General features: G+C 38.9%; 1 protein-coding gene across 4 annotated transcripts in view; it reads right to left on the bottom strand.

Annotated features, from left to right (window-relative positions):
- Positions 1 to 14,979, bottom strand: part of col14a1a (collagen, type XIV, alpha 1a) — a 115,142-nt gene that overhangs the window by 68,154 nt on the left and 32,009 nt on the right. For all 4 annotated transcript variants that reach the window (XM_017471033.3, XM_017471052.3, XM_017471024.3 and 1 more), the window contains 12 exons: positions 10,157 to 10,312; positions 9,922 to 10,041; positions 9,670 to 9,834; positions 8,009 to 8,170; positions 7,070 to 7,227; positions 5,985 to 6,114; positions 5,555 to 5,697; positions 4,596 to 4,725; positions 4,247 to 4,386; positions 3,331 to 3,457; positions 2,696 to 2,835; positions 12 to 144 (listed from right to left, as the gene is read on the bottom strand). In XM_017471033.3, coding sequence (XP_017326522.1) covers positions 12 to 144; positions 2,696 to 2,835; positions 3,331 to 3,457; positions 4,247 to 4,386; positions 4,596 to 4,725; positions 5,555 to 5,697; positions 5,985 to 6,114; positions 7,070 to 7,227; positions 8,009 to 8,170; positions 9,670 to 9,834; positions 9,922 to 10,041; positions 10,157 to 10,312 — 1,704 coding nt within the window. The remainder of the gene's footprint in view (positions 1 to 11; positions 145 to 2,695; positions 2,836 to 3,330; positions 3,458 to 4,246; positions 4,387 to 4,595; positions 4,726 to 5,554; positions 5,698 to 5,984; positions 6,115 to 7,069; positions 7,228 to 8,008; positions 8,171 to 9,669; positions 9,835 to 9,921; positions 10,042 to 10,156; positions 10,313 to 14,979) is intronic.

The following is a 14,979-nucleotide window of genomic DNA, read 5'->3' as shown; positions in this document are numbered from 1 at the left end:
CAATGTCTTACGTGTGGTCTCTAATGCAGGTACAGCACCGCTCTCAGCCTCATCTCTGTAGATAGCAGACAGCAGCACTTCATACTCAGTAAGAGGAGAAAGATCATTCACCACATAGGTGTTTATGTCGCCTGATACGGCCACCTTTATAACACAAACAGAAAAAAAAAAGATGTATAAATAAGACATGAACAGAAAACACGACTGCCACGGCCTGCATTTAGAGTAAAAATAGTATTAAGAGTAGAAAAATGAGTGTATACATAATTTCATATATATTTGGAAGAGGTGTAACCATATGGTGTATTGTATATCATTAGATAGGAGGCTCTCGATTCAACACTTCCACGTATCAAACAATACATCGTGTGTGATAAATCTGAACTAAGCACAGTGTTTTTTTCTGCTGATTCAATCTGGGTTCAAGAAATCACAGCGATGAATGGGACACAGGATTCAAAAACACATCTCGAGCTGCAGAGAGCTGCGTGACTGACAGCACGACTAGCTAGAATGAGAAAGTTCCTGTGGTTCAGACACGCCCCTTTGTCAGTCCGTACAGGATTTCGCAGAGTTTTTTTTTGTGATTGTCGCAGACAAAAATGCGTGATTTTGCTGCGTCTTTTTTCAAAATTTGCGATGCAACCTGCGGAATATTTGGTGATTTTTTTTTTGCAGAAAACTTCTTGAGTTGGTGAAACTGCAATTGCACAATACTGTTTTGCACGATCTTTCACAATGATGTTTGTTGGTAAACGAGACCTTTTAGCTGTACTCATGTTCGACGCGTGTGAATCAGCCGGCTTTGACTGAATGTGCATTGTGATGATGTCACACGACGCGTCTTGGCCCAAAGCTGCTGAATATCTGTGGTAATTTTGAAAAATCGCATGCTTCTCCAAATATCGCGGTGTTTCTTTGATTTTGCGTTCATTTCTGCGATCGCAAAATCCTGGAGGTACTGACTTGGGAGTCGCCACCAGAGAAAGCTTAGCCATGTTACATTTTATTCCATTCTAAAGCGCAGCTTTGGTTTCATTATATATTAAACACGTATAACACATGACACGATCATTGTTAGTATCACTATTTCATTTCGGTTTTTGCGCTTTGTGTACTGTTTAATGTTTTAATCAGTTGAAAATGGAAACTCGAGGTTGCTTATGTTTTACTGCGTAGAAAATGCATTGTATTGAACCCTATCATCGTATTGTATCGAATTAGAATTTTTTGTATTGTTACAACTCTAACATTAGTGTATAAAAGTTACATAAAAGTGGCATATTTTTACTATAAATAATGGCAAAAAAAAACAAAACAGCAGTAGCACCAGTATACCACCAATGCAAATAGAGAAACCACCACGGAAACAAAATATTGTTTGATATTTATCAGCAGTTGCATGCAGATGATTCTGGTTTTACATTTCATCAAAGCGAGTCTGAAGATTGGAGAAAATATATCTGTGGCTGTGGGTCATGGAGCTGCAGCTCCATTCCAGCCCCATCTCATGTCGTGTCATTATTTTCTGCTCCGACGGCTCTCAGTAAACATATTGACCTGCAGTGCTATCTGTAAAGTACAGCTGCACCAACTCCCGGCCAGTCATAAAAAGCCCTGATGCATTTTACCACACCCACAAACACACACACACACACACACACATACTAATAATGTTCCATACCATGTATTGTAGCAAAGAGCTGAAGTAAATTCATTTGGATAAACATGTCTGATCATTGTGTGTACTGGTAAAGATATGTATAATATATAATGACATCATATTTGTTGAGGGGGGGGCAAAATCAGTTCGGATATAGTTTTCCAGGCCATAATGAACAACTAATAAATAAGACTCAAGTGCCTAATAAATATAATGATATGAAACACCCGTATAAACCTATATATTCTTTAAAAAAAATATATATATATATATATGTTCTCTTCAAAATGTCCTTTCTCCTATTCAGCCTTAATCAATTTTTTAATTCCATCTGTCAGGAATTCCTGGCGGAGTTGTGTGGAGAAGAATAGGATGCTCCTGGACCTGATGAGAAAAGTAGTAAAACACTCACAGTGTTTCACTATTTGGCCCAACATTTTTTTTCTGGTAGAAACTGGGAAAATGAAATTCTTGCTGAATACCATGCTCAGGTGAAGGTCAGAGATATTGGAACCTTCATGTCTGTGGCATTTTATCTTTGCACCAAACAGCACTGCATGGTGATGAATGTGAGTCACCGCACCGCTGACAACTCATCCGAATGCTTCTACTGTGCTGTTGATCATTTATGATTATTACAATGCTTCAGCAAGTATTTAGAGCCACTGTGTCTGCCATATATCATATACGTTCAATTGTTTTCGAATGTACAGCTGTCAGGGCAGCGCCAAATTGAACTACATTTCCAGTCAGCCCCAGCACGTCACTTTTCCCAACCGCTATCACCTGTGTCTAGTTTTACCCTGATTAGCACCTCTATACAGCAGAAGCTCTAGTTTGTAAGCACTTCGTTGTCAATGTGTTCGTGTGTTGCTGTTTGTACCACTGTCTCGCTCGTGGTCTGCATGTTTTGCCTTGAATCTCTTGTTCAGGTTTTTGATTTGTTGTTTGTTTGCACCTTGTACAATAAAAATCTACGATTTCATCCGCCACCTCTACAACATCCTGACAACAGCGTGGAATATTTCTGACCTGTTTAGTGTCTCCTCCTCCAAAGGGTCTCCAGGCAAGTTTATAAAGCTTGACGCCGTCCCCTGGTTGTGTCCAGCTCACCCGGAAACTATCTGGTGTCACCTCATCAATCCTAATGGTCCGTGGAGCTGGAACGAGTTCTGTGTGACATCAAGATGGAGAACCAATCCAGTAGTCTTATTAGCCAGAAAACATATGCTGTACATTCTAAAAATGGCTCTAGCCACTAAGTAAGCCTACAGTACACTGACATCTGCATTTTTTATTTTTTGCTTAAACATAATCTGCATATTAGCATATGTTTGACTGATTTTAGGCGTGAGTAAACTTGCTGAAACAGCTGCTGCGCTTACTTTTTAAAGATAGAGGAACGCTACACAAAATTGTTGTGTGCTATTAGATTACTGAGATGACACTGGCGGACTGCCTGTGAAAATGATGGTAGAGATCTATCATTGACTGTAGATAATGAATGCTTGCTGAGTGTAATAGACTACTGCATCAGCGATAGTACTTCATGTGGAAACGAGAAGGTTTCTGGGCCAAATCTGAGCTCAGGCCAGAAGAAAATGCAACAGCAGTAAAATGACTTTTATTATCGTATTCTGGATGGATCTTGAATGAACTATTCTTACTTGTGGTGAAGACTCCCTTCAGGGGTTCTGACTGATCCCCATCATACACAGCAAACACAGATACTGTGTACTCTGTTTGAGAGGCCAGGTTCCTTAGGTACACGTTCGAAACTGGACCTGTTTCAACCTGAGTTACAAAATATAACCACATTAAGTATCTGAACACAGTTTATATACATTTGATATAAACAATATATTGTTCATATAAAAAATACAGTGTGCCCCAAATATCTCCATACATAGGGGAAATTAACACTTTTTAGTTTTCCATATATATATATATATATATATATATATATATATATATATATATATATATATATATATATATATATATATATATATATATATACACACATATACACATATATATATATATATATATTCTCTCTCTCTGAATATATATATATATATATATATATATATATATATATATATATATATATATATATATGTATTTATATATTTCAGATAGCCTTTAAGAGTGCCGTTGACAGAAGAAGAACATATTGAAATCATTCTCATGGCTGGATCGTGACGCTGTTGACTTTAATAGGAAACATGGCAAGCACATCACATACACGACACTGCTGCCAAACTTATTACTGGGTAGTGCGTGGGAATTGGTAAGACCAAATTTAGGGGAAAACACAAAAATTTTGTTAGAGGAGCACAGTGTACATATACAGATTTGTCTCCTTTAGTCTAGTACGATATTATATTATATTAGCTACCACTTTATAGCGTAGTCAGCTAATTTTCCAGACAAGCAAAACACGAGCAACACGTTGGAGCTTTCACTTGTCCAGTGGGCTAACTAATAAATTGAGGATTTGTCCACACCTGTAAGTCATCATGCAAATGTATACAGTATATAAACATCTTTATCAGTTGCGTATTATAGATAATAACCCACCTCATTAGTTTGTGCACCGTTACTTTGGCCGTACTTCAGCCGATAGCCTTTGACTGCGCTTGACGGTGTGTCCCAGTTGAGCCGCACCGAATTGTGGTCCACCTCAGTGACACGAAGATTACGAGGAGCCCTCAGAGCCACTGAACATACACATGAAATCAGACTATGCCAAGAGCGCAAAAGAAATGCCCAATGATCATTTCAATTGAGTTTTAGTTCACTTTACTTGCATCCCATTGAGTAAATGTTAAAAAATACAATCCAGAATTACTTTCAGCATTACGTAAGATTTTGAGTCATGAGCGAGACAGCAATATTTTGTGTGAGTGTTTCGGGGGTAATCACTAACAGGTGGTCTCCTGCATAGTAGCAGGATCACTGGCCTCTTCTCCGAACATGGCGTAAACTGTCACGGTGTACTCTGTATCCGGACTTAAACCCAACAGCCCAAAGTCTGTCACGGTGTCTGCTACTTTGACCTGCAACACAAAACGAGACCGCCACCGGCATCTTTAAGAAAATTCATTAGGGCTTCAATCCACCTGCCTCCTCAGTGGTTTATTAATGAAAACTCCATTTACTCAATAAGGACTCGGCACACTTTGTGCATCGCAATAAGCGTGAAAGCATTGATCGCTTAATTCAAGTGTTCTGAAAGTGGAACAGTCAATAAATGTGGCTCGACTGCATATAGCTAAAAAAAAAACAAAAAAACCCCAGCAGCGTTAGAGAAAACAAACATCTCTAACAGGAATGCACTGATTCCAATTTTTTCAGACCAGATATGAGCTTGCGTACATGTTTATGGTACTCGCTGATAGCGATAGCGATATGGATACTAAAATGAGTAAGCTACTTATTAGTATTCATCAATCAGGGCTGTTACCTTTACCTGTGTTTGTCTGTGTAAATAGTGGGTATAAAAAGTGCACATGAAGATGTTGTAGTTCTTCCTGTTGATATTTCCACAGTGCACAGTTTGCTGCCTGCTTTGCCTTGATAGCCATCGTTAATTGTGAAATAAATCCAGATTACTGTCATTTTGCGTCATCTGTCTGTTTGCATTAGCAACATACACTAGGTTTACGTCACATAGTATGACATGGAATCAGATTTTGGTACCTGAGAATGTTTTATGAGTATAAAAATGCAAGTAAATAAGCACAGTATCAGACCCATGTCTTGATACTAGTAGCAGTATATATATATATATATATATATATATATATATATATATATATATATATATACACACACATATATATATGTATGTATAACCCAAATATACATATCCTGCTCATTTCTTACCTCAGTCTCATCAATAGCTTCACTGCTTAGAGGTGCATACACAAGCATGTACCCAGAAACCCCTTCTGTAGGGTTCCATCGAGCACGCATGGTGTTGTGAGTCACATCATACAGCTCCAGACCACTGACCACAGGCATAGCCACTGAAAACACACATGCACGATTACTGTATACTCAGATATTACAAAAGAGTCATGGCAAAACATGTGGTTAAAAATCTAATGGTGAAGTCAGGTGTGCATGAATAAACTTTACTAGTGTGCTTAATAAAATTAGATGGCATGTGCTAGGAGGTTTCTATAGGAAATACTGAATGTGTAGTGTGGATCTGAGTATGAAGTATTTTTGAGATTTCAGTACGCATACCTTTGTGTCACGCGTGCGTGCGTGCATGTGTGTGTGTGTGTGTGTGTGTGTGTGTGTAACTCACGTGTGGTCTCCCTGCCCCTGAGAGCCTCACTGGCCGAGTCTGTGTACACAGCAAACACAGCGATCTCATACTCAGTCAGGGAGCTGAGGTCTTTCACCACTGCTGAGGTCTCGGTGCCGTCCACCACAACCTAGTGTCAAATTAGACTTGATTTTGCTTTCATCTCTTGGAACTCATATCGAGAGGTTGTAGAACTAATACGCATTAGCTCCAAACCTCTAGACATGTCTGGAGCAGACTGCTGTAGGCGATCGGCTGATAAATATTTTGTGAGAAGCAGAAGGTGGTTACAGAGAAGACTCATATATAAGCCATATTTCCTGCCTTGTCTACGGTGGCCAAGAGATGCATATCACTACACAATTACCACAATGCAGTACAAAATTCCACAACACAAAACCAAATCTGAATTCAAATCTCAACCTAAATGTTTTCTTGCAATGGAAACATTTCCTCTTAATAATTCAAAAAGTTTCTTTTTTTTTTTATGCTTACAAACCTAAACGTGCTAAGCTGTGGTACATCAAGCTGCAGGAATGAGAAAGGAATGAGAGTGTTTCTTCTTTATTATTAACACCGCACACGAATCGTCCTGGCATCGTCCCAATATTATCACTCCCGGGGACAATGGAAATGTTAACAGGATTTGGGGTTTTAGTGGTCTGTTACTTGAATGATTAAGCAGCTGACTTACTGATAGTGTTTCTTATTTTGAAAAGTTGCCTAGACTTATAGTATACTTAATCTACTTAATTTTATGTATATACTTAAAATTATACTTATATACTTAATTAATAATATACTTAATTTTACAAGATCCATCAATCACCAATTTTCCATACAATGGATCTCTGAAAAAAAAATAATAAAAAAAACAGTACGTGTGATTGGAGGAACACTTGCCGATATTTTTTTCACTCCAATTGCAATTCACCTGGTAGGCAGCAGAGAGGTCTAAGTATTTACAAACTACACCTAAAAATTTTAGCATCACTTTGGCCGTTAACATATAATTTATAGTCTAAAAGGAAATCGGAGGTCAAGTGCTATACTCTAACTAAATCATAGACCTATCAGACGCTTACTTCTTCTGGCTGACCTCCTTTGCTAGGATAGTAAATCACACGGTACTTCAGAACACTGCCTGGCGCATGGCTCCAGGACACACGGAAACTTCGCGCAGTCACTTCAGACGTCACCAAGTCCTGAGGAGCGTTTGGTGTGTCTTCAGGGACTGAATCTCCTGAAAACACAAGTAGAAATGGCATTAGAGGGATTACAATGGCAAACTCTATCGGTCAGTCCGGTAACATTTACTTTAATAACAGTGCAATCATCTCAAATGTTTCTGGCAAAATGAATACAGACAAGGAACGTCTGACGCAATTGACGCCATATTTGGAGCGTAAACATACAGGGGCTTTACCTAGTTTCGTTCTTGATGTAAACTGTGTGGGGGTTTTTTCTGCCAGACACTAGTTTAAAAAAATTCTGCCCATCCCTAAAGTTAATATTTGGTGATGCTTCCCCCTGAGAGAAAAACAGCACTGAGCCTCTTTCCTGTAATGTCTAGCAAGATTGAACATTTGTTGAGGGATCTTGAACCATTCTTCTATGAAGAACATTTCAAAATCCTGTATAATCTTGTTTCTGCAAGAAGTAACGCATTTCTTAAGATGACACGGTTGTTTTCATTTATTTGAAATATTCTTTAGGGACGTCAGTAATTTTACCCATATGTTTTTGAGTGAAATCGCTATTATTACAACAAATTGAGTTCTTACATGAATCATGTTTTTTTAGCAGAAAAGTAAGCAATTACACAAAAACAAAAAAACAGATTCAATTTTACTACTAATAATAAAACGTATATAATTATAGTTATAATCATATATTTATATACATTTTTAGCCTGTTCTCTTAATGGGTGCTGATACGCCTGGAGTTGACTATACAATGCCTAGGGTAAAAGTTCAATAGCCAGTGATAATAAACATATTCCGATTGTATAAGCAAGTACTTACTTTTGATCTCTCTGTCTTGTTGTTCCACACCGTCGCACACAGTCTTGGTCAGACCCTCCACTATGGTGTCCATGATGCTGAAGTCGGCCACGTTGTACGTGTGCGTATCGTGTGGCTCAGAAGCAATGACCTTCAACTCATTTTCATCTGCGTTCTTTACCCCTACACACATGCAGACACGCAAAAACGCACGCAGTTATGCGCTGATCACACACGTTTATAAAGAAACAGTAGTGCGTTCTGTAAACATTGCTCAAACATGTTTCATCCGCAAGGTTTCGAACCATATATGTTCACATCTCACACGTACATATTATGTAAGGAATAAAACATGATGGGACCAATAACTATGCTGTACTCTTCTTTGCCATTGCAATTTATCAACCACTGCATTTTTTTTTGTTTGTTTGGTCATTAAATAAAAACATTTTATCATACATTTTATCTGTTTATAGTAATATTTAATGCCGTGGAACATCCACGATATAAGAGCAGTCATTCCTTTACTTCCTCTCGATAATGGTCACGTCACCGCAAACTAGAGAGATCCATTTCCCAGAAAGCAGCGCAAACTACAAACATGGCCGATGACTACAACTCCCAGTGGAACACACGGACACATCACCTTCTCCTGAGAACTAATCACACACACACTTGTTCTCAATCACACCACAATATATAAGAGACTGCTCATGCACAATGTCTTTGTGAAGTATACGCTCAGTTGATATTTTCTCTCTTATTTACCAAGCCTTGATCTCACACTGTTATTCTGGTTTTGACGTTGGTTCTTGTTTCTCGTTTCATGTTTTGCCTTGCCTGTTTTGTGGCTGTTTGCCTGTTCACAATTAGGATTTGTTTGCCTGCCTCTCTTTAAGAAAGCTCCTATCTGCACTTGCATCCGTCCTAACCTCCATTACGTGACAATAATAAGAGAAAAAAATGCAGCTTGTTTCTGAGAAACAACAAAAGTCCATAGACTTTACATTAGGAATGGGCGATATGAAAAAAAATTATGTATCACGATACAAGGACATTTCTACGATACACGATATCTATAACGATATATAATTTAGCAAACAAACTAAAAACCGAAATCCCACAACAACGAAACCAAATTTGAATTCAAATCTCAACCTAAATGTTTTCTTGCAATGGAAACCTTTCCTCTTAAAAATTCGGAAAGTTTCTTCTTTTTTTTTTTATGCTTACAAACCTAAATGTGCTAAGCTGTGGTACATCAAGCTGCAGGATTGAGAAAGGAATGAGAGTGTTTCTTCTTTATTATTAACACTGCATAGGAATCGTCCTGGCATCATCCCAATTTTGTCACTCCTGGGGACAATGGAAATGTTAACAGGATTTGGGGTTTTAGTGGTCTGTGACTGGAATGGATAAGCAGCTGACTTATTGATAGAGTTTCGTATTTTTAAGTGTGCCTAGACTCATAGAATTTTAGACGCAGCTTCACCTCTGATTCTTACAAAGCACTTAATTAATCAACACCTTTGAAATTTCAACAGTGCTGTGGTATAATTCATTTTAAGCATGACCTACAAGTGCTGCTCTGTTTAACGTATACACTTTACATGTACTTTACACTTTACGGACTTTATAAAATTAGTATGACAGAAAGGCTTTTCATAAGAATCTTCACGTACCAATGGCGAAGACCTCAACCCCGGCGTACTTCAAGTTCTGGGCAGGGATGTCAACGGCGTCCTGAGATTTCCCATCGGTGATGAGGATCCCGATTTTAGGAACGTTGCTTCGAGAACCAGATTCTGGTTTGAAGCTGTTCTTCAGAATGTATGTAAGGGCCAAACCTGTGGACACACCACCTTTAAAAATAACAAGACAACAAGAATCTGCATCTTATCTGTCTTCTATAGTCCGTACAGCTAGGATGCTACCTGTGAGTGTGTTTCCTCCTTTGTATGGCAGGTTCTTAACAGCATCAATGACAGACTCTTTAGTGGTAAAAGCATTAAGGTGCCACTCAATCCTGGGATCTCCACTGTACTGGGCCAATCCTGAGCATTAAAAAACATGATAATCCAGGTTAAATCACTATTAAAAATAAACCACAACATACTGCTAATCACAGTCATGGTGATTCAGAGAAAGGACAGTAAAAAAAAAGCATACCTATACGGGTTTTATCAATTCCCACATCGAAAGCATTAACCAGGTTTTCCAGGAATGTGCGCACCAGACGGAAATTGAGCCTGCCGATACTCCACGAACCGTCTACCAGGATGACGATATCAGCCACCGCAGATGTGGTGCACACAAACTGATCCACTACCGAGAAACAGAGAGAGACAGGATTCACACTGATATCTAGAAGTCAAGAACACACATGGTTATGTAAATATGCAGGGATATGCAGGTGCAGGTTTCATTCCTCAAATGTAATACAAAAGGAACTGATCAATATACACACAAGTCACAAATGTAGAGGTACGTTTTTATTAAATCACAAAGCTTCCAGGCTCGTGAGTTGAGGAGAACGATATACAGTAACAATATGATTTGTGTGTATAATAAGACGCAAGTCAAACATATTGTCATCTGACGTGTTCTTACAGTGCAGAGGATTTGCTTTGGGCCCTGCTCCAGCCACAATGCATGAATCTTTAAAAAGTGATAGATTGCGCCTTTCATTCTTTAGCTGTATGTGCATGAGCAGTGCCTCTCCCTAGTAAACCGCACCAGAGTTCAGCACCAGAGGGTTATAAACACACACATTTTTAACATGAGCGGTAATGGAGGAGCGCCCACTGAAGGCAGTAAATCTAAAAATTGCAAACATACACAAGACACTGTTTAGGGTATGGGAGTGTGCTGCATTCCTCCTTGTTAAACATCCTCTTGTGTCCCCACACCATAATATACAGCCATTTCTCTATATCTCATTTACATTTCTGGCATCCTGCAGACGCCCATATCCAGAGCGACTTACATTTATCTTATTTATACAACTGAGGGTTAAGGGCCTTGCCCAAGAGCCCAAACTCCTGACCTTCTGATCAGTAATCCAGACCCTTTAACCTCTGAACCACCACTGTCCCATGCATTATTTGTAGGATACTATACAGAGACTAAAAAAGACTCATTTCAAAAAAGCTAAGGGGTTCATCATCATCTGGCATGAAAATATTTTTTGCTTTTGTGTAGAAAGTTAGTTGAGATAGACCGCAGTCATGCTGCGTTGAGAATAGCTAATAGTTTAGAGAGCTGATTTGGAGGTGATTTTCTCAGACTGGCTTTCTATAAGTGTTGATGCTATGAAAAAAGGTTAATATGTCAGGTACTCAGAAAATGCCAAAGTACAATACATTACACTGCAAATGCAAAGTAAGTCAATTCGGCACCTCTTAGATTCAAAGCAAGGGTAAGCAAGTCACGTGTGTGTGTGTGTGTGTGTGTGTGTGTGTGTGTGTGTGTGTGTGTGTGTGCGTGTAAGCGTGCTCAATAAAAGCTCATTCTCTGGCCTGTATTTTCTTTCAATTATACTCTGTATCCCCCATGTAAATGAGCAAACAAGTGCTGTATGACCTGTGGCGTTACACGATGCAACGGCACACCGTTACACCTTCAGCTGCAATCTATAACAACGCTGCGAAAGGAAATCAGGGGAACTTGCAAGAGTGAGTGTCCTGAGCGACAGGGTCATTAAATACACTGTGAGAGATCCACTTATTTGGATGGTGATGAACCACAAGGCTGCTCCGCCTTATCACGGAGCTTGAGCAGGAGCCTGATTATGCTGATGCTGATGCAGGATCATCACTGATCCAGCAGAATTGATTCGCTCTAATCCCTGAGAGCTTCAGAGACTCGGCAACAGAGAACGTTTCTGTCTTAGAAGCCCAAGGTCATGTGATATCAGAGAACTGGTAAGAGCGCATTGTTGCTCTCGGGTAAATGGCCTAGGGTTTCCTCGAGGAGTCTGCAACAAACATGCATGCTGGAGGGAGAGAAAAAAACAAAACAGACAAGCACATGAGATTAATATGAAATTAAAGAGACACAAGCAAGATAAGCAATAAGAAATTCTATACATACATAGCATCATTGATTATGGTTTTTTTCTAATGACAGAGCGTCTGCATTCACACAACAACATACAATCATTTCCAATGATTCATTGTGGCATTAAGACAACAAATGAGAACATCCTGATTGTGTCAAGAGGCTTATGTTAGTTTGCCTGAGTCCACTGAGGCCCGTGTGTCTGCACTATTAGTCTGCTGTGCTGGCGTCCAATAGTAAAGACTGTAACTCTCAGTTATGTCTCTGCTGGCAATATCTACTAAAGTGGTGTCCAGGAAAAAAGGAAACAGAGCAAAAGATAAAAACAACCTAGAAGCTAAAGTAAACTTAGGGCACTTTTACACCTATAAGTCCTTTTGCTGAGTCTGAATCTGAGTTAAACTAAAACTGCTATTTGGTTTCACAATGTACATAATTAAAGAAACTGAAAATGGAAAAAAAGGATAAGGGGCATGTAGGGCTATAATAGAGGTGCTAAGTAAATGATTCAATATATATATATATACAGGCAGGGTGTCCCAAAAGTCTCCACACACAGGGGACTACATTTGCCTGCACCACGTTCGTGGACGTCCACTTCTCAGTTGGACGGCAAGACTTCCAGTATGTTTAAATTTGTTACGTTTGGCAACAACATTGTGTGTGATGTGCTTGCCAGGCTCGATAGCTTCCCGATCCAGCCATGAGAATGATTTCATTACGCTCTTCTTTTGTCAAAGGTATTCTTAAAGGCTATCTGAAAAAAATGATATAAAATAAACAAAGTATAAAAAATGTTGGAAGGCGTTTTGTAAAAATGTGTTAATTTCTCTTATGTGTGGAGACTTTTGGAACACCCATTTGTGTGTCACATCCAGCATCTTTTTTTTCTCTTTTTGTTTGTCGGTCCAAATATCCACGAGACATTGCATGTCTGTCTCAGTTTGTGCCAGGTTTAGCAGCTCATGGCTACAAAAAAAAAAAGCACTGCCTGCATCCCATAATAGACTGAAAATTATATTAGGGAGAGATTTACTCAAGAAAGGTGTGGTAACAATTTCCAAACATAAAGTCTTAATATAAATTTAACTAAGTATATTTTAAGAAAGGTTTACCCAGCACCAAGGATAATTCTCATAATAAATTGAATTAAGCTTCACTATCAGTTTTTGACTATTTAATGGTCTCAATGTAAATGGTTCCAACCAGAAGTAATACTCCACTGCGTAAATGCACTTACATCAGCATTAATAAAGACTAAACCAGCAGAACCCGGGATGACTACTTAACTTAAGTGTGCACACACGCACGCACATATACATTTACAGTGCCCTCCACTAATATTGGCACCCTTGGTAAATATGAGCAAAGAAGGCTGTGAGAATTTGTCTTTATTGTTGAACTTTTTGAAAAAATTCACAAAAAATACTCTTCTCTCATGAATATCAAACAATAGCAAACACAACACAAGTTTATCAAAAAAAAAAATCTTTGTTAAATATAGGTGTACAACAACTATTGGCCCCCTTTTATTCAATACTTTGTGCTACCCCCCTTTGCCAAGATAACAGCTCTGAGTCTTCTCCTATAATGCCTGATGAGGTTGGAGAATACATGGCGAGGGATCTGAGACCATTCCTCCATACAGAATCTCTCCAGAGCCTTCAAATTTCCAGGTTCATGCTGGTGGACTCTCCTCTTCAGTTCACCCCACAGGTTTTCTATGGGTTTCGATTCAGGGGACTGGGATGGCCAGGGCAGGACCTTGATTTTGTGGTCAGTAAACTGTTTTTGTGTTGATTTTGATGTATGTTTTGGATCATTGTCCTGCTGGAAGATCCAACCATGACCCATTTTAAACTTTCTGGCAGAGGCAGTCAGGTTTTCATTTAATATCTGTTGATATCTGACAGAGTCCATGATGCCATGTATCCTAACAAAATGTCCAGGTCCTCTGGCAGAAAAACAGCCCCCAAACATTAAAGAGCCACCACCATGTTTAACAGTGGCCATGAGGGACTTTTCCATATGGCTACCTCTCTGTGTGTGTCAAAACCACCTCTGGTGTTTATTGACAAAAAGCTGTATTTTGGTTTCATCTGACCATCGAACCCGATCCCATTTGAAGTTCCAGTAGTGTCTGGCAAACTGAAGACGCTCGAGTTTGTTTTTGGATGAGAGTAGAGACTTTTTCCTTGAAAACCTTCCAAACAACTAGTGGTGATGTAGGTGACTTCGGATTGTAGTTTTGGAGACTTTCTGACCCCAAGACACAACTAACTCTTGCAACTCTCCAGCCATGATCCTTGGAGATATTTTGGCCACTCGAATCATCCTCTTCACAGTATATTAAGACAATATAGGCACACATCCAACTCCAGATTGATTCATAATATTTCCAGTTGACTGGAACTTCTTACAGTCAGGGAAATAAGTATTGGATGTGTCAACATTTTTTATTTCAGTGAATATATTTCCAATGAGGCTATTCACATAAAATTTTCACCAGACATCAGTATTAACTCAAGAAATCCGGAAATATAAAGAATTCACAACATTAAAGTACATAAACTAAGTTATTTGTAATAAAGTGGAATGAAACAGGAAAAAAGTATTAAGAAAAAGCAGTTCTCCAAAGCAAGGTAAGGCAAGGAACCAGCTGAAATCCGTAAGTAATTATGCCTCCTATCTGTGCAGTTTAATATCAGCTGGGTTAGTAAATTGAAGGCTTTTCATTACCAAGGTGTCACACAAGAAACATCTCATGATGGGTAAAAGCAAAGAACTCTCCCAAGACCTTTGCAACCTTATTGCTGCAAAACATATTGATGGGATCGGATACAGACATATTTCAAAACTTCAGAATCTTCCAGTAAGCACCACTGGGGCCATTATCCACAAGTGGAAGCAACATCACCCTGTCATCAACCGGC

Source organism: Ictalurus punctatus, chromosome 1, assembly GCF_001660625.3.
Source record: "Ictalurus punctatus breed USDA103 chromosome 1, Coco_2.0, whole genome shotgun sequence".
NCBI classification, from domain to species: Eukaryota; Metazoa; Chordata; class Actinopteri; order Siluriformes; family Ictaluridae; genus Ictalurus; species Ictalurus punctatus.
Note: the sequence above shows the minus strand (reverse complement) of the source record. Positions and strands in the feature narration are given on the sequence as shown.